Source organism: Agelaius phoeniceus, chromosome Z (genome assembly GCF_051311805.1).
Source record: "Agelaius phoeniceus isolate bAgePho1 chromosome Z, bAgePho1.hap1, whole genome shotgun sequence".
Classification (NCBI taxonomy): Eukaryota; Metazoa; Chordata; class Aves; order Passeriformes; family Icteridae; genus Agelaius; species Agelaius phoeniceus.
Window position 1 is genome coordinate 70,920,426 of NC_135303.1, and position 20,412 is coordinate 70,940,837.

Sequence of the window (20,412 nt, forward strand, 5' to 3'; positions counted from 1 at the left end):
GCACAAACCCAAACTTTGCAAAAAGCACCACACTTCAAATACTGAACTACAATAACTTTCTTCAATTACATCATACCTCATAAACTTTCTAAAATTAAGTAATTTTTCTTTTAAATGTAAAGAGCTACTATTTCTTCCTCCAAATCACCCAACAGGTTCCCTTTATGCATAAAATTATTACCATAATGTCATTATTGAAATTAACTCCTAAGCAGTTCCATTAATGATACTAGAGATTTTATGCATTATGTTGAAGTCTAATACAATTAGACAAAATTTTCACAAACAGATTTTCCACAACAGTATGTTTAACAAGTCTGAGGAATACCTCAATATTTTTACTGGCAACATTCTTCACAACAGCAGGAAACAGCTCAGAAGCATTTTTTCCCTTTGCAATCATCTGAAAAAAAAGAGACAAATCTGAGTAATGTAACAATATAAATTATTAGAATGTGGTTTGGGTTTTGTTGCTTTATTACAGATCTTTATTTCAAATCTCATTTCTATGAAATTGAGGATAAAGATGCGGGTTTTTGTTAATTACTAGACCTTAATGGATACAATCCATAAAATAAAAACTCTTGGGTGTTGTCTGGTTCTGAGTTTGCTGGAGTGGACTTGAACTGGACTTTAACATATAAGGCAGCAAATCATTTTTAATGCTTTCAAAATCACTAAAACCAAAGACCTTTCTAACCCAAAAAGCCCTGCAGAATGACCTTTTGGGTGGTGGAGGGGGATAAAAAAGGCCAACCCAACAGAATCCAAGAAGTTATACAAGCTTAAGTCCTGATCCTTTTGCCTGGAACATCTGTGGCTGGCAACAGAATCAAGGAGAAAAATAAAAATAAACATCACACTTTAAAAACAAAATAAAGTTATTTCCCAAAGCAAGCTAAACACAGAAGACCATAAAGTGTTTATACAGAACAAAAAAAAAATACAAAAGCCACACAGTAAAAGCAAGATCAATCAACCCACCAATTTTTTTTTTTTAAACAAAGTTTTTCATGTTTGATCATGAACAAGGCATGTCAAAAACAATAAAACTGTCACAATAAAGACCATAAACATCAAAACCCCGGCTTAGCTTCAGGTCTTGTTCAAACAGCTTAAGATTTATTTGTAGGAAATCGGGTACATAAGAAGGAATAAAATACTTTCATATACACTATAGCTGCACAATTTTCTGCTGAGATATAATTCCAGTAGGATGTCTGGCAGTGCTTTATGTCTAAACTGCAAATACTGGAATTTCAGGATGATGTTACATCAAGTTACATCAGGTTCAGTGCTGCTGATACAGACCCAGAGCACTCCCATCTCTAAGAATTTGTGCGTCTTGCTCAAGGTCAAGATTCAGCCAGCCAAACATCACATTAATCAAAACCCACAAAATCTCATTAAGAAATCATAGAATGGTCCTTTAAAAGTCATCTAGTCCTGCAGCAAGCAGAAACATCTTGAAGATATTCACAGATCAGGCTGCCCCTCACTGAATGTTTACAAGGATGGGATATTCACCATCTCTCTGGGCAACCTGTCCCTGTGTTTCACCACCATCATTGTAAAATCTTCTTCCTAATCTAATCTAAATCAACTGTCTATCAGTTTAAAACCATCCAGCCTCATCCAGCCATCACAGGGCCTACCAGCAAGTCCCTCTCCAGCTTTCTCACAGACCCCTTTATGTACTGCAAGGTGCAGTAACATCTCCCCAGAGTCTTCTCTTCTCCAGGCTGAATAACCCTAACTGTCTCAGCTTGCCCACACAGGAGAGGTGCTCCAGCCCTCAGATCCTTTTTGTGGCCTGCTCTGGACCCACTCTAACATGTCTGTTTTTCCTGTCCTGAGGACTGCAGAACTATATGCGGTTCTTCAGGTTGGGACTCTGTTACAAGAGTGGAGTAGAACAGCGTAATCATCTTCCTCAACCTGCTGGCAACACTTTCTGGGCTATCAGTGAACACTGTCAGCTCACAGCCACCATTTCATCCACCACACGCCCAAGTCCTTCTTGTCAGAGCTGCTCTTGATCCCTTCATCCACCAAACTCTGCTGATACTGGGGGTTACCCTGACCCAAGGGCCAGACCTTGTACTTGGCCTTGTTGAACCCCATGAGACTGCCATGGGTCCACACTGCAAGTTTGTCCAGATGCCTCTGGATGGCATCCTGTCCCTCATGCATGTCAACTGCACCATTCAGTTTTGTGTGGCCTGCAGATTTGGTGAAAGTGCACTCAATCCCATCATCTATGTCATTAATGAGGATATCAAATAGTATAGGTCCCAGTACAGACCCCTGAGGAACACCTCTTATCACCAATGTCCACTGGGGTTCCAACATACATAAGCAACAAAAAATACCCAGGGATCCAACAAAGAAACAGGAGTTTTGCAGCTGCAGTTACTCCTGTCCATGACCATTACATTCCAACCATTACACCACATTATACAGCTGATTAAACTTCATATTCTCAGCTCACAGATCTGTTTGTGTATTTCATTGATAAAACACATTAAAAGCATAAAGAGTTAGGATCTCATGCAACAAAAGCAAGAACAGACAAAGCCAGGAAATACCTAGTAAACTGCATATTCTGAGAAGCTTAGAAGGAGGATGCCAGAAAGAAGGCAGCTGTAGCTCAAGCTATTACTCAGTCTTTCCAAAAAGGAGTAAGAGCAGCTGTCCAGCATGACATTTTGATCTAACCCATTTAACATCTTAAACTGTTCATTGCACCTGTATTAAAACACAGGAAGTGACACAAGCACTGTGAAAAAGCAAGCACATTAAATGAGTTCCAAGGGGTTTTTAATTAAGAATCTAAAATAGATTTACTACTTTCAGGACTGGGGGGTCTCCACAATAAATGCCAAATTCAGAATGACAAGGTAGAATTTAGCAACAAGATGCACTGCAGAGAAGTAACAAAGAATGAAAAATTATCATCTTATCTTGGTGAAACAGAAGTTAGAATACTCAAAAACAGGGATGATCCTCAGACCTCCCTGATACACTGTAATGGTATGACTCTATGCTTTACTGGGATTATTTAATTGATCTACCATAATAGCTCCAGTGTACCATATAAATATGTATTTAGGGCCTTTTAAAAGAGTGTATTTTGATTCATTATGGCATAGCAACTCGTGTAGACCCTCCTTAGCTTATGGATCATTAACCTGAAAGAACATAAAGGTGCCTTCCAAGACTAATGTCTATCAAATCATTTTTGTGGCTGTGCCTAGACATTCGCCATTTGTGTTGTCTTATACACCTGGAGTTCTTGCATAAAAACATTCATTGTAGTGCAAGAGCTGTGTAATGTCAAGATGTACTTTTTTTTTTCCACATGAGAGACACACAGACATGGGTGATACTCTGAGGGAACTCAGGCATGTGACAGTTTCAGAAACTTATGCTCTGATCTCTTCAGGAGTGAAATTTCACTGGTTTTTCCCCAGAAATTCAAACAGGTTTCAAGATCTAGCAATCGTTGTTTTAAGATCAGTGAATGTTTTAAAAGAAATATCAGCTTTATGTTTTCATGCATATAGTAGAATATGTACATACAAAAATTTATTTCTAAACCAGCTGTGTTGCTTATATTCTTCCAAAGACTGAAATTATTTTATTGCATGCATATAAGAAGAAGAAACATACAAAATAACATACTGATTAAAAAAAAAGGTCATTGATCATGAAAGTTGTATTTTATCTCAAAGTATACTTAGGTACCTTCATGCATAAAGGGAGAAGTGAGAGGATCAAAACTGGACTACTCCTATGCTTGAAACAATGTTGTTTTAAGTCACTCTCTGGAAGACAGATTTTATTCTATTTGTAATTAATCTCCATCTCCCTAGGAGAAAGTTCACAAACTATCTTAATGGAGGAAGCAACCACAAAAAGTGCACCAGCATTCTCCTGCTACTTTGCTATCACACCTATATGAACAAATGAAGGTTAAGCCTCTTAAAGTCTACTAAAATACTAAGATAACTGTTGGTATCCTAGAATTAGAGTCATACGGAGCAGTTTAGTTTGGCAGGGACCTTAAAGACTAACCCACCTTCCATGGTTAGGGACACTTTACTAAGCATCTCCCCTGTGAGGACAGGCTTCAGCCTAGAGAAGAGAAGGCTCTGGAGAGACATTAGAGCACCTTCCAGTACGTAAAGGGGGCTAAAAGGGAGCCGGAGAGGGACTTCTATAAGGGCATGTAATGACTGGACAAGGGATAATAGCTTTAGGCTGACACAAGGTAGGTTTACACTGGATGTTAGGAAAAAGTCATTGTGAGGATGGTGAGGCAGTAGAGCAGGTGGGCCAGAGAAGCTGTGGATTCTGTAAGTTTTTTTAACTATCTAACACTTAGAAAATAAGCATTCCAGTGATACTCTGACAACAGAGTTCCTTTTTCCTGTAATAGTAAGGCTAGAGGAAGCCTTTCATCTCTGAAAAACACATCTCATTCCTGAGAGATGTAAGGTCCCCTCTGTATGTAAGCACAAAAGCACCTTTGTGCTCCACAAGAACATTATCACAACTGCTACAAAGCCTCATGCTCATATTGTGAAATGTCCCAGTCTTGACCTGTAAAGCTCATTGTTTGAGTTTGTTATGTCAGCCAGAGGTTAGTGCCAGGTATTTGGTGTGAAACACATTTTAAACATAGCACAGGAAACAGCAAATACCTTGAAGATATGAAAGAAACTGAAAACAGAGGATTAAGTAAATCAAACAACTCACTTGCGGTTAAATAATGGTCAGCCTTATATGCTAGAAGGCTGTTTATACTTCAAGCAGCAGCAGCTGAGCAAGGAAAAAATATCCAAAAATCAGAAGGTGCACACTGCCTTTTGGGGAAGTAGTGCTCTTCCTGCAGTGCAGAGTGCTTAGAACAGGAACAGAAAACAACAACCATGTACCATGAAAAAAAAAGGACAGAAATCTGCTATTGGAAACTGGAGAGAATTGTCGGAATTGGAAAATGGGAGAGCAGAAGAAAGAATGTGCCCAGTAAATTCTGCCTTCCCTCGCTGAAGATCTCTTGAGCCTGATCACTTCAACCCAAGTCCATCAAGGATCACAGCTATCACTGCTAACTACACATCTCCAACTTCATGGTATCACACATCTTCCATAATGGCTTAAAGAAGCCATTAAAATCTCTTTTGAATGTTCAGCAGGAGCAGGTATCTAAAATGAGAGAGTTTGCTCATTGCATACTCATTTGTAATGACAGCATTTTTTGTAGGAAAAAAGGAAAATAAAAAAAAACAACCCAGTAAAGCCTTGGTTTAAAATTTAAAGCTGATTCAATTTAATGTTTAATTTCCCCCATATATATAAATATACAACGACATTCAGTTTCAACAGTTTCCAAATACAGAAAAAGATTTGGCCAGTTTTTCAAGGGAGCAAGAGGCAACTTGCTACAACTCTTCTGCCCACAGCAATAACCAGAAAAAAAAATACTTTCTGAAGGAAGCAGAAGAATGTAAGTTTACCATGGCACTTATAAAGGTCATGTGTTTTTGCAACAGTACATGTGTATGCCAGACTGGTCAAACCCTTGAGCAATCCCACATAATGTTGGAAAAGATAAATCAAAAAACCTTTCCCAAACCCAAGAAAGACATTATGAAATAACAGCTGATAGGTTACCCGGACCTCACAGGTAAATGGCGTCTCTGGCAGGACTAAGGGATTACAAGCAAAAAGACAATGATCCTGATTAAAACTCCTATCACTGGACAATCATGACGGGGGGAAGCCAGCTCTGGAGTCAGAGGAAAGAACACGATCACACGACACCACCTGTACCTACTCACTTTGGTATGTACTTGGACAGGATTAAGCATGCAAAAACCAAGTAGAACAAAAAAGCACATCCGGAGTAGACTGAAAAAACTATGACAGAAAACAGATTCAAAACCCCTAAAACAAAAAAGCCAAGTGGACACTGAACAATCATCTGTAGCACATTCTTCCCATACTTTTAAGAAGAAATAAAGTGATTCCATCCACTTCATGATGTTTTGTTTATAGGGTTTAAACATATAATAGCATTAAACGTTATTCAATCACCTCTATGGGTACACATTCACCTGAAATAAGTTATCAAATATTCAGGGATCATGCTCTATCAAAAAAGAAAAACCTCATACAATAATAAAATATAAGTAGTAAATGCAACATGTCATTTTATTCCTGCATATTTCTGTTGTTTCCAGTCTGACAAATTTGAAGCATCTCTTGAGGAGCCATTTCCAATTCAAGGTCTCACTGAAAATAGTTGTTTACAGGCATATTGGCACTGTTACATAAATATTTTAAAAGCATATGACTGCATATATCCAAATACACCAATTTCTACACAAAATTCCAAGTTAAGAATTTTACCATTTGTTCACCACAACTTTTAGAGATCATTTAGAGACTTAAGTGCTAATCTGGTAAAGAATGTGTAAAAGGAAAGCATTATTCCATCCAAGAAATAAAAAAGATAATAAACTTCCATATCCCCTAACAAATAAAAACACTACCAAAAAAAAATCACATACCCCAACAATCCTTTTCATTGCATCCAGCTTTGCAGAATCTTTACTGCTTTCCAACATTTGTTTTAGGTCTTCATTCCTATGGTAGAAATATAGTAAAGCATCAATTAGAAAAACTAAAAAATCAAAGCAGAATACCTTTTTAGATTCTTGCATCAGCTCAGCAACTTATGGTGAAGCACTACTCCCTCTTACCCACTTTTAAATTTTTTTTACTCTGTACAATGAAGTGTTCAGCAAAAGAATGTAACAGATTCTAACAACAACGAAAGACCATGCAACTTTAATCCGCTTTTAAGTGAACCTGTCTCGAAGGCTGAAATCTTAAAGCACAAGAAGAGCTTAGTTTAGACCAACAACTCATTCACTTCTCCCTTGTCCTCCAGGGAGGGCCAGATGCAATAACTAGAAGTTGGCATGTTTGTGTTAAAATATAATATCAGCTGATGTAAGTCACTGAAAAGTTCAAACTTCAGTATGCTCTGAATTTCACTACGAATCAGGGATATAACCTTGTGCTCCTACCTGCCTTTCTAGACTGCAAATTGCTATCCCCTATGCTCAGGATTAAAAGTCTCAGATCTGAAGTACATTCTACCAGCTGTAGGACTCAGACAGCCTGATGATTAGACACATACAGTGTCCAAGCACTTTTTAGAGCTGAAATAAAATTCTCCAACAAAAATATCAAGTTAATAAGAATGTTCACTTGTAGATACAGCTTTTTATTAGCTGTCACTAAAAAGAAACCTCATCCTGCTTAGCTTTTTAGAAGTAAATAGATCACAGTCTAACTGCACTTATAGAGTACAAAAGTTTACAAAAAAGATTCTTTGAAGAAACAGCTTTTTTGTAACATTTGGATTGCCTGATTTACTGAAAGATACAAGTAGATAGAAACTTGAGACACCCGAAATACTCTAAAGAACTCTGAAGACTTTCCAAGTTCAAACCCTGTGAACTTTCACACAAGTGAAAAGCAACACAGTGGGTAAACCATGGTGGGACACCAGATTCCTACAAAGCCATTCTTTCTCTCCCTTTCTGAAACAAGATGGGGGTGAGAGAATAGGATGTAAAAAACCTCATGTGTCAAGATAAGGACATTTTAATAAAGCAAAAGCAAAGGCTGCATGCAGAGGCAAAGGAAAACAAAATATTTATTCTCTACTTCACATCAGCAAGCAATGTCCAGCCACTTCCCCAGGAAGCAGGGTTTTAGTATACATAGCAGTTGCTGTGGAAGACCAATATGAAAGAATAAGAAAGAATGCCCACCCATTCTCCTTGTTCTTCACTTTTATTGATGACCAGTCATCATATGGTATGGAATATCCCCTTGGTCTGCCTGGGCCATGAGTCCTGGCTACACATCCTTCAAGGTTTTGCCCAACCCCAGGCTGGTATGGAAGGGGGATATTGGAGAGGCAGTCTTGACTCTTATGTGAGCACTGCTCAGCAATAGCTACAACACTGGTGTGTTACAAACACCTCTCTCACTACCAATACAATTTAAGTCTAACTCCTTTTTCAAAACCAAGTGTTTCATGAAATAATTGGAGCAACCTATTACAGATTCCCTATACTGGCAATGTTTGCTTCACTTGACAGTTTAATATTTAATTATTCTCTTAAAAAAAAAAAAGGAAAAAAAAAAGAAACAAAAAAAGGAAACATTCCATTTCCTTGCCTGCTTTAGTACCACTTCGCAAATATCACTGGTAAGTCCCTATTTTGTCTGCATCACACTCAAAGGTTTTTACTATCTTTAGTAAAAATGGAAATGGACAGCAGCTAACAAGCAAGTTTGCAGTGAGGTCCTTGTGTTAGAAAGACTAACTGTAGAATTGCCTTGTTAACGTTTAGGGCTTGACATGTTTCAATGATCTCAGACCCCAGCTGAGGCTAGCAAAGCTTGGGAAGAAGGACACACCCCTGACGGCAGACCAAGAATGCAAATTTGATGGGCCACAACAATATTCTGCAGGACCACCAAGACAAAGAGTAAACTAATAAAGACAACACAGCAATAGTGTGGAATCAGCTCCAACTGGGTAAAAGGCAATTCTGGCAGGGAGAGACTGTGACCACGGCCCACTGACTTAAAAAATCACTGACGCAGAATAAGAGAAAGGCTGAGCATGTGAACCAGTTATCATGAGAAGGGAGAAATTCATTAACCAATAGAAAGTAGAATACTAATCAACAAACAAACAAACAAAGAAACAAAGAAGAATATGTCAACGAAGCAGAAAATGTAGAAATAACAATTTGAGTTTGAGGATGAAGTAGCAAGAATGGAGGAAGTTACACAGAACAAGATCCAAGTACATACTGAAGACTGTCTCCCAGAATGTAACAAACAACAAGAAAAATAAAAAGGCAAATTTAAGATGTGAAGACAGAAGAAATTCTTATTGATGAGTTCTACTTCTAAGTGCTTATAGAAAACATTCTATCATACACTTCAAATTAAAACATTTTGAACTGTTAGCTGGGAAGATATAAACCACAGAAATTTATATATGAAGACCTGTTTTCAACCAGCCTTGTTTCCATATGAGAAAAGCAGCAGGGGAAAATATAAAGAAAAAAAAATAGGAATTAAACAACAAGTTCTTGATGAATCAATTTGGAAATCAATTGTTACTTGAATAGATGGTTTGTTTGGGTTTTTAAATCTCTTTTCTAACAAATAATAATCCAGGATTAGCAAATATTAGATACTTACAGAGTAAAATATTGCTCCATACATCCACCTTGATCACCAGCAGCAGCAAGCCTTTTTTCTTCTACAGTTAGATATGGTTTCAGTGTAACATCAAAGTTTTTCCCTTTAAGAGCAGACTTAATAGTGCAAGACACCTCAATTATTTTGCCCAGCATTGTGGAGTTTTGTTCCATTCTTTTAAGTGAAGTATATAAAAAAACAATAAAAAAATCACTGAATTCAACCAAGGTTGCCTGCCAAGAGTGAGGTCTACTCTTAAAAAAAAAAGAAAATCTTACAAAGTAACAGGATACGCACTCCCTTGCTGTTTTAACTTCCAGAAACAAATACCATATGCAAATTTCAAAGGTCATTTCCCTCCAAAAACAACTCTTATCAGAGCCTCAATGAACAATGGGAAAAGCAAATGCATTTCAGTACTTTGTAATATAATTTACTGTACAGTACAAGTATTCTCATCTTTTGATCATTAAGAAGTTTTAAGGAAATTTTAATCTTTAAATAAAAATCCTCTAAATAGAAATAAATGTAAACATAAATGTATGCTTTGCAGTCACAGTAGGGTTCATGTTTCTATACTCATTAGCTATGGTGAGTGACAGTTCCTCAATACACAATCCTAGACAAATACTTTCTTTATCACTTACTTCCACTTGCCAGGGGCTCAGGAAAATGCAAGCAACCCTCAGCTGCATCAATACCTCTGCCCCTACCTGCTAAAACTTTGAGAGACTCTACCCTTACAGAGCTAGGTACACATTATAGATGATTGAAATATAAACTTTATTACTTCAGGAGCAACACCAGGTTTAAATAAGCCTAATCTGATAGTTGACAAATGATGTGGAACTATATGAAGCAGGAAAGTAATGGTCCCAACAACAGCAGATGAAAAAAGACCGAACTTTTGGCAGAGTATCGATATATAGTCTCAGCCATTTTCCCTAACAGTAAGAAGAGTAAAAATCACTCTCCAAGAGTGATTAAAAAAAAAAACCAAACCAGAAAAACAGGAAGATTCCCACCTGTCTGCCCAATGATGTATTCTAAGAACCCTATGAGACTTCCCTTGAGTTCCCAAGCTATAATCTAGTGTCTTAACATCTACTTCAATATAGGCCCACTGTTCTCAAAAGTTGCAAGCTGAAAGCACTGTTGTAGACAACAATTAGAAATATTATACTCATATGAAATATTAAGTATGTGCTATGAAATATGATCTTTAGTACTTGTATAACATCTACCATAAAAGGCAACAAGTCAATTATTAATTTATTAAAAAATCAGTTCCCAGCTGCCTTTGTAATCTTTAGCACCACAGGCTTGTATTCCTAAGTATTACAATTTTTAAGCTAAAGTAATATAAATTAGAAATGCAAACTCATCACCTAACTTTCACAGCAGGTATCACGCATGAAAGGTTTGCAATGACACAACATGACGGACATCACAAAACACATCCAAAATATGCTCTCCTTGAAACATTGGTTGAATGTTAAGCAGAGGTACTTGGTTTCTAACTTTCTTCTATGTTTTTATATTTTATACTTGTAGCATTTAAAATATACACTATTTTTTCTTTCTACATGAAAACACTGCTTTCCTCATACCTTTGTACCATTTATAGATACAATAAGGGTATGAGCATCATAGGACCAGCAACAGACCTACCAGTTTGGATTAATCTTACAGGTGTTTCTACCAGAAAGAAACAAAAACCACCAGTTAATCTTTTCTAGTTCTCATGCTCTTTCTTGCGGCCTCTATTCCTCTGCCATTAAAAAAGGAATAAGCCATGTCTTTACAACTGCCCCAAAATAAAAGAGGATGGTGGGTGTAGTGGTGTGGTAAGTATATGGAGTGTAAGGAACAAAAGAAAAGACAAAAAACGACCTTAGATCTTGACAGTCACAAGATTACACTTTAAAAGCCTGGCATCCTATGCCAAAACCACTTTGATCACCTTACTCTGCATGTTGATTATGGCAAAGAGCATCCAAAAGAAAAATTCTGAATATGCCATACTACTGTCATCAGACACTTGTGCTGTGGTTCCTTTTGAGTTTGTTCTGTTCCCCTTTTTCTTTTGCCATGTTAGAGTCCCGCCTTGTTTCAGTTAAGTGTCAATCTCCAAACCCCTCCCCAGTTTCTATAGTTACAACACGTATCCTTTTAGTTCTCCACCCCCGATTGCCTGCCTGTCACTCGGCACCCCTGCCTCCTTTTCCAGAAACTTCTGGCCAGGGTGTCGGGTGATTTGCTCAGGGATCGGGGCCCCTCCCTTAATTCTGTATGATTGGTTTTATCATCATGTCAATCCTTAATGTATCCTTCCCCTCTCTCTCTCCTGATTTGTTACCCCCCTCCCCTCCCACCTTCTTTATAAACCGAGGTTTTCCGCACCTCGGGGCTCTCAGCTCTCTGCCTCGTGACTCGTTCGGTCCCTCTGGGGCCGGATAGTACTAAGAGACTCAGAGACGCCTCTTCCTTTCCTGCGGGTTGGAGTTTCAGCGGCCAACGTCCTCAAGGCAGATTATTGCCTTAGGCGTGGTACCCGGCTTCGAGTTGGGGAAGTGCCCCATTGGCTGGAGACGGGCTGGTCACCTAGCCTGGGCGTGCTCTACCGGCCACGCTGCTCCACACTTGGTCACTAAAACTGGCATCTTGCTGAGATTAAGCCTAGGATTACAGATTCCAATGAGCATTGTTACCCACTTCTACAGAAAAAGAAAAGTAGGCATAACTGTACATCACTGAGGTTTAAACAGCCATGTCAGCAATAAATCTGGGCCTCTGTCTCAGTTACTTTGCCTTCCCATAGGAACTATGACAAACTCTCAGTTATACTAAAATATGAATCCAGAATCTGTGGCATTTGCCACTGCATCACCATGTTCCTAAGAACTATTACTAAGAAAACATTTGCTCCACTCTGGTAAAGTACACATTTATTTTCCATAGGTTTTCGCAACACCATAAGATTAAATCCACAGATTTTCAAGTTTTGCTACAGTTCTGACATGCCAGTTACTGAAAGAAGTCACCCACTAATCATGAGCATTCAAAGTAATTAAGCAAAAGATTAATGAGTATCAAAACTGCAACTGAAGCCCAACTAGCAATGCAACTTATTGTTGCAAATAACCTTGGGAACAGCTGTAATCCCCTCAAGGAAAGGAGAGTGAATTCTAAACAAACAAACCCTGGTGAGACAGAAGATCTTCACATATAAGTATAGCACTATAGCACTGTAAGGTAAGATATAAGAAGTGGTAAACAAATCCACCACTGGGGAGGAAGCAAGCTTCACCAGGTATTATGGAATAAAGCTCTTACAGAACAGAAGTTACAGAAGTCTCATTCCGTTTCAAGCATTTCTAGTTTCAAATTTTCCATCCACTGCATAATTTCAGTTACACAGTAACTGAAGTATCAATTGCACTGTTCTTGCATTCAAGAGACTTCAGTTGGCAGGATATACTTTTAGCCAGAGCATATTAATTTTTTTTTTTGGCCTTCAGAATGAAATTCAAAATACTGCAGATGTTACCAAGTTTGAAGGAGAAAATACACATTTACAGAGCAGTGTAACCTTAACTCTTGGCACCTGAATAGCAATGAAGTCCTAGGGAACATCCCATGTTTCCTGAAATATTTTTTTTTTCCTTGACATTTTACTGGTACTGCAAATTGCTTAAAATAAATTGGTTTATTCTAGGTCATGCTATTGCATGAACTCTAAACAAGTTTGAATTTAACATTTAAAGAGGAACTGCAAATTTATTTCAGATGCATAAAAGACAGAAGCTTAACTGGCAGCAAATACATGCTGCAATTTGAGTTAATTTTGTTGATTTAAGGTTTTCTTCTAGTAGGAAAGTAAGAAATCGGAGTTTCACTGTGTTTTGGTCTATGCCATAAACTGTTTGAATGACATCTTGTGGTGCTGTTCAGTACTACCATTCTTTTCCATTATAGCATTATATTTACTTCTAATTCACAACACAGAATTCTACTACTACTACAAGAAAGCCTTGAATCATATGGCTATGAGTGTAGCTGTTCTATGGTTTAAAGAGAAATTGAGGTAAGAATTTACTTCTTTTTCAGCCCCTCTGATTTTTCAATCTGAAAAAGAAGCACATTATGCAAAAAGCAAACTAAATAGTTTTAAAGGATAGACTAGAGATGTGATGGAAACCAGGATGATTGTAGTGTCCTGTAAGGGTGAGAGTCACAGAGAACAAAACCAGTTACAGTCTGATCAGAAGCATAATTTAACTAATTTAATTGTTAACTTTGCCACTAATTTCTCAAAGCACTTGCAATCTGGATGTTTAGTTACACTCTTTCCCTCACATCGAGGAAACAGGGAAGTGTAAAATTAAAAATTAAATGAAGCATCTCCCAGTTCTCTGCTGTGAATAGATACAACCTGAGCAACACTTGAGCAACTCAGTGCATCAACACCTCTTAAGTTGCTGCTACCACCATCATCAATGCAGATATGTAAACTATCTATATTTCAAAAGCTCTAACCAGATTGCAGCTAGTATAACAAAGCAGTTTGAAATCCCTTCTGGATCGGACTGTGATTTGAGCTAACATTATCTGTTGTCAGTAGAGTAGTTAAAGATACTTTCACCCAAAACAAGAAATGTTGTCTGAAAGGATGAAAAGATTCAGTCTTGCAATTGCACTGCATATAACCATTTCTGACAGTACTCACACCACAAATATGGCAGGAAAACTTCTCCCAGAGAGAAATCTTCCTCAGTGGAAGACAGTTTTCTGAAGGCTGAAAGAATGTCATCAGAAGTGGTGCTGCCACTTAAATGGCTGAGTCAACTTAGAGCCTTTCTTGAGGCTAGTGCTCAGAATTTGCAGACATTTATAGATCACTTTGCAGCCTTTGATAATTGTGAAGGGATTATAAGTGAGATATAGTATCACAGAATATTCTCAGCTGGAAGGGACCCATAAGGATCATTGAGTCCAACTCCTAGTGTTTCCAGTTTCCCCAAAAATATTGAGAAAAGGTTTCTTTGAAAGATACCACCACAGAGGTGGTGTTGCCAGAACCTACTCAGTGCTAGTACATTTACATATATGTCCAGGCTTCAGAAACACTGTTTAACAGTATTACAAGGCTGCTCATCTTCTGGCAGAACGTGAAAACCATTCTGGTTTCCTCCAAGTACCAAAACTAACAAGGGGTGGCACAAAAAAGAAGAGGTTTCAAAAAAAGCAGAACTAAAAACATGTGGAATTTCAGCCTTGTAACAGCTGTTGGTATGTCTATTTAATACCATTCAGGATGCAGATCAAAGCAAATGTCTAACACAAATAAATGACAATGCAGTAAATAGGCAGAAACCACACTGAAGACCTTAAAACTGTAAAACTTGCCTTTTGGAGCAAATAAAAAAGCCACAAAAATATAGTGACTGCATTACAGAGAGCCACAGCAAATCAACAATTCATTGTTTGCATCCTCATATGTGCCAAGTGCATGGCAATAAGAACATTTTCACTGTGTGGCACTTCCCATCAGATCTGACAGATTTCAGCTGGAGATATGTTCTGCAATAGCAAGCCCACATTTGTACACTGCATTTAGTTCCTATCCTTGTACTGACTAGAGGGTTCAGATTTTATCTTGTAGACTTATCAGTTCATCCAAACCATTCATTTTTGCTGGGTTGTACATCCTACCGAAACTGGCACATAACCATATTGGTGGGCATAGGGCCATTTTAACAGATGGAGAAAGAAAGTAGTTGTGCCAGTGAGCTAGTGGATGCATCAAGTTTGAATATTAGAGCTGGAGTCTCCTCCAAGAATTTCACAAACAGCAATCTATGTACAATCTCTCCATGACTGGTTGAACAGAATATGCCAAGACAAAACTAGATCAATTTAAGACTCCAAGAACACCACTGGCAGCTGTTGAAAGCAAGTTTTTAGCTCCAATGGGTTTGGAAAAGTCTTCTGCACAGAGAATTGGGGAATGAGTATCTTAATGAAATCACCACCTTCAGCTCTCTGCAAAACGGCTTGCAAATCTCTGCAAAGAAAAATGAGTTTGCAGCACTGCTGAGTTTTGTGACGAATGGCTCAACAAAACCTGTAAGCCAGACCTGCAACAAAAGAATCTAATAAATTACAAATGTATTTTGCTTGGCAGAAATAGTTTAAAGATGCAAATCGGTAAAGTTGAAAATATGTGCTATAAATTTTGCCATCTGCTTCAATACTGCACTTAGCAATTGACATCTACTGATGTTACTCCTATGGTTCACCTCTTAAGTTGTTACATTTTATCAGCTAAAGCAATAACTAGTTTTATTGCTGAAATTGTACCACTTCCAAGTACCAAACATTATTATATTCTAATTTTACATGTGGTAAGTTTTGTTTAAAATGCAATTAATATAGATGAAAATCCTCTGTCCACCTGCAATTAGATGTACGCAGTTATAGCTGTATCCAAATATATGCAATTAGCAGGGATTCTGTGTTTCTAAGTAGCTCTCCAGGTACTTTTACATGTTGGAAGGTGGTTAGAATTTTCATTCCTCCACTCAGAGCAATAATAATGTAATAAAGCATAATCTAACTATAAAAATATTCTATTAACTTAGGTGATGTGAATCACATAATATTTCTCTACACTAAACAGGAGATGTTGAGATTCCAGCTAGGCAGTGTTTACTGCATGGAGTCCATCAATCTAGAACTAGGAGAAATAGCTTGAGGCCCATATGCTGGATTCAGATTGTACAAAGATTCACATAACCTATCAGCTCTTACAAATTATCTGCTGAAAACTTCTGTTATGGACAGAGACTTCTCTGGAGACTGTCTCCATTACTCTGGGGACCAGAATCTGACCCTTTCTCTACTTTTTGAAACATGTGGGACATGGGAATATCTAGAATATTTCAGTTCACAGACAAGTGTCGAACTTCCAACCTGGACACATGAATACATTCTTAAAACATAAATACACAAGTTTTATAAAGGAATACCATACATGCCAGTTCATGTGACAAGTGTGAAAGAGGAAGAGAGGAAGGAGAGCAAAAGGCATCTCCAGTCATGCAACAGGGCCCTTTCCACACAAGAAGGTTCAGACTGATTCATCTCAGGTATGTAAGATCTTTCAATTATTTAGTTATTGAGATGCTTAACAGAATGAACACAAAAAATTCCATTCTCCAAACACCAGATCTACTTCATTCATCTCACTAACCAATAGGCTTTAACAGCACTACATACCAAAACCACAAGTTCTATTTGCCTCTTTAGTCAGGATTAAATACACAAGAAAAAGTTAGCACCAGTATAATACATTTGTTATGAAATCTCTTATTCAAGAACAGTTTTAGTTTAGTAAACACCACTAAGAAATCAGTTTCTGATATACACGTTGTAATACTACAGAGAGATTAGAAAACCCTCCTCCTTACCGCCTCTCTTTTGTCCTGAACATGTAGTCATCTCACAGAAGCAGACCAAAATTTTATTTTTATGTTTTCTATTTTCTTTCACTGCAGTGGACACATACAGTGTATTATCTAATGGGAAACAATGCTTGCACATGGTGTGTGCAACATAATGCACCTTGCTTATATTAAGATAAAAGATCATTAAATAAATAGTTATTTTTAATAATCTTCTAAGAGTAAAATTTTGCACTTTGTCAGGATAAAGATGTCACCAGGAAAGAAATTTTGATCAACTAAGATATTTTCAATACCAATAGTACATGTTTGAACCAAGCTACAACACAAGCATGTACCAAAAATACTATGTTCAGCAATTGAATTGAAATTATATTTTTAATTGAAAGTTAGTGGACAGATTATTGAATGCTAAAGGTAAAAAACACAGCTTTAGCAGGAGAATGACACATAGGCTTTTACACCAAGGGCTGTTCAGAGCTTTTAGATGATATGAACTTCAGCAGAGTAGTCCTACTGAAATGTGAGTAAAAAGCCAGGACAAATAATTTATATTAGACCAACTTTGGATTTCAGATTTAAGTGTACCAATACTGATTTGCGCCTCTGTGTGGGCTCATAAGGATCAGGATCAAAAACAACTTATCCTAACAACTTCATTATTTTCTTAACCATTTTGGCCTACTTCTTCATGACAAACAGGGGAAAACAAAGAAAAAAGACTGGAACTTTTTCAATGAAGTGCTTACAATACTATCTTGATACTTATACATTAATTACATTATATTATTCTGATTGACTGGCAACAGGCAAACACAGGGCTCTGGTCTAACATTACTGCACTAATGTTCTGGGCCATAAACTATATATGTATCCCTCTGCTGAGGAGTGTTTCTTGTAGACCCAAGGAAGAATTCCACTTCCTCAGCAACAAAAAAAGTTTGCCAAGCACTAAAAAAACACAATAATATCAGACATGAGTATATCAGCAATAATGAGAGACAATCTAGAGAGATCAGCAAACTACCTTTAAAAAACTCTTAACAGTAATTTTCATTTAACCCTAAACCCACACCTTCATGCACAAGATGCAAGGACACATCTTGCACTTCCCTGTATTCTCTTATATCACCTTGTGATGAGCAGGTTTCGCACTATTACTAGAGTGAACCATTAGAAATACAATGTACATGCCTGATGAATGATTATTGCGTTTTCCAACTAGAGTGCCACACAGTCTTCTTTTCTAACTATAACCCTCACTTGCAGTCCAGTGAGTTTTTCACACTACACAAATCACCCTCCCAGTACAGCATCTGCTCCTCAACTACCCAATCCATACTCAGAGTTTAACCACGCAAGTGTTAAGCTGAAGTGAACTGCGTTCAGTGAATTGTGGATAACACCCTATTTCAGCAAGAACTTGCTTGTCAGCTACAAAACACCACAGACAACGTCTGTTTTCCTCTCAAGTCATTCCTTTAGAGAATTACATTCCTGTAAGGGTAAGAGCAAGTCTAGAGGAGTGATTAATTAATTTGGCATGCTCACGTAGCACAAGCTGCTGGTTCTTCCATACTAAAAGACATCCATATACATACACATGTAGAAAACATCTCAGGACCACAGAGCTGTATTTCCCTATGATCACTGGGGAGCCTCGGGTAGAATCACTCACTTCAGCTTCTGCATTTAATAAAACAGAGAACTATACTCTATCTGCAAAACAGTCCGATGTTTATGAGTTATTTAGAAAATGATGGCCATGTTCAATGAACAGGATACTCTCCACCCCGTGATAAAAAGAAAGTAGCAAAATAATAGTTTGGAAATAAAGTGCTAAGTTGTTTCTACGGAAGGGGATAAGGAAGGAAGGGTGCAAACAACGTAAATCAGCTAAAACACACAGATCCGCAGAAGCACATTTATACTAGAGCAGAGAAAATTTGAACTGGAATCAAAAAGTGAAGTATTTAGCAAAATAGAAAGGGAAAAAGAAATGAGACTCATCTGGCAAACTGAGGAGGCCTATCAGCTAGTGTCTTACAGAGCTAAGCATTAAGAGTGTCTGCAGCTTCATGTTTTCGTGATTTACTCTGCTGTGGCTCACAAATAAACACATCAGTCGAGGTTTCCAGAGCATAGATGTTCTCTTTGTGCAGAACAATCAAACTGAAGACGCAGCAATTGATTTTCTAATGTACATGAGACCTTAAGTTTATGGTGCTTTTTATTGGTTGCTCTTGGAATAGATTTCCAATTTGTTGTAGAATACAATTCCAGCTTAGCAAACCTTTTGATCCTTTCATTTGGACATTCTTCCTCTCCAATCCACTTTTACTTTAAGGAGCTGAAAGCTTTCTGTACCAGTGCACTTGGCTGGGTTTTTTTTTACCTTCTCCATTTCCTCATTTTGACTTCTGACCAAGACACTGTTAACACTGTTAACACCCACTTCGAGCTGGCCACCTCGCACTGATCCACTACATTTCTAGCCATAACTATCACAAACACTTCTTTTTACAAACGCTTTTTTCATATATACACATTTGAAGGCAAAATTAGGACAATTCCACCGCTGTTAGCTGTCGAAACAGAGGAGAATCGATAAGCAGTTTTTCAAACAAACTAAAATAAACACTTTACAGATAACCCACTATCTATGCACACTTTAAACGCAACCAAGCGAACTTTTCCGCGGAGTCACGACGGGAGTGAAGCGGGAGGCGCGGCTTCCCGGCCAGGGCTCCTGGAACTGTCCCTGCCCGTGGGACGCCCTGCCAGCCCCGCCCGCCCGCGAGCCCCCTTACTTCTTGGTGTCGCTGCTGAAGAGCCCGAAGGCCGCAGGAGCCGAGGGAGTCACGGTGGGAGCCGCCTCCTGCGCCAGCTCGGGCGCCGCCTCTCCGCCCTGCTCGCTGTAAGTGAGCCCGTTGCCGGACATGGTGGTACCCCTGCTGAAGCCGCTGCTCGCCCGCCCCGCCAAAGTTGCCGTGGCGGCACCCGCGGCGCTGCCGTCCCGGCGCTCTCCCCGGAAGCCGGGCGGTCACGCGGCGGGGGGCGGGGCGGCCCGGCCCGGACGTGCGGCCGGAGCCGCGGCTCCGGGGCCGGGGGAAGGGCCGGGGGAAGGGCCGGGCGGCGCCGCGCCTCGACCTGCTCGGCCTCTGCCGGGCCCTTAACACACAAAGCTTGGCCTAGAGCGTCGGCTCCTTTGCTGCTTCTAGGGACCGTGTTACGAATGCCAGTACTCCACGCTGGCGGTAGAAGCAAACTGTTTACATATGCGGCGCCAGAAATATAAAAGGATAGTTAGAGGTCTTCTGAGGGAAGTTTCTCCTAATTCCTTTTTACAATTCTCTTTTCGTACGTCTATCTTTCCTATCTTCCTTAGTCTTTCAGGAATAATCTGTGTTCATTAGAGCAGCCTTCAGTCCTTCTCCTGACATATGCTAGTGGAGTGCAACCTTTTCCTCCTCAAAACTGAACTAATTTCCAAAAGGTTACCTGTTCACAATCAATACTTTTTATCTTGCAGAGAAGAAAAAAAAAAGGCTGGGGGAGGGGAGTCTCATATTTCTCTGAAGCAGTTTTTTACTTGCTTTTCAGCAACTTGTACTTTTCTGATTGAAACTGAGGCATTACC

At 38.7% G+C, this 20,412-nt stretch overlaps 1 protein-coding gene across 5 annotated transcripts in view; it reads right to left on the bottom strand.

The window, feature by feature from the left end:
* The window catches only part of AP3B1 (adaptor related protein complex 3 subunit beta 1), a 152,124-nt gene extending 132,294 nt beyond the window's left edge, over positions 1-19,830 (bottom strand). The window contains exons 1-3 of one of the 5 annotated variants that reach the window (XR_013179791.1): positions 9,307-9,556; positions 6,579-6,654; positions 329-403 (exon numbers count right to left, since the gene is read on the bottom strand). Coding sequence is in view for 4 of the 5 variants with exons in the window: in XM_077171253.1 (XP_077027368.1) it covers positions 329-403; positions 6,579-6,654; positions 9,307-9,479 (324 nt within the window). In the remaining variant the exon portion in view is untranslated. Of the gene's footprint in view, positions 1-328; positions 404-6,578; positions 6,655-9,306; positions 9,558-19,582 lie in introns of those variants that run through there. The other 4 variants (XM_054652874.2, XM_077171253.1, XM_054652873.2 and 1 more) reach the window with 4 other exon arrangements.
* Positions 19,831-20,412: the final 582 nt, after the last annotated feature.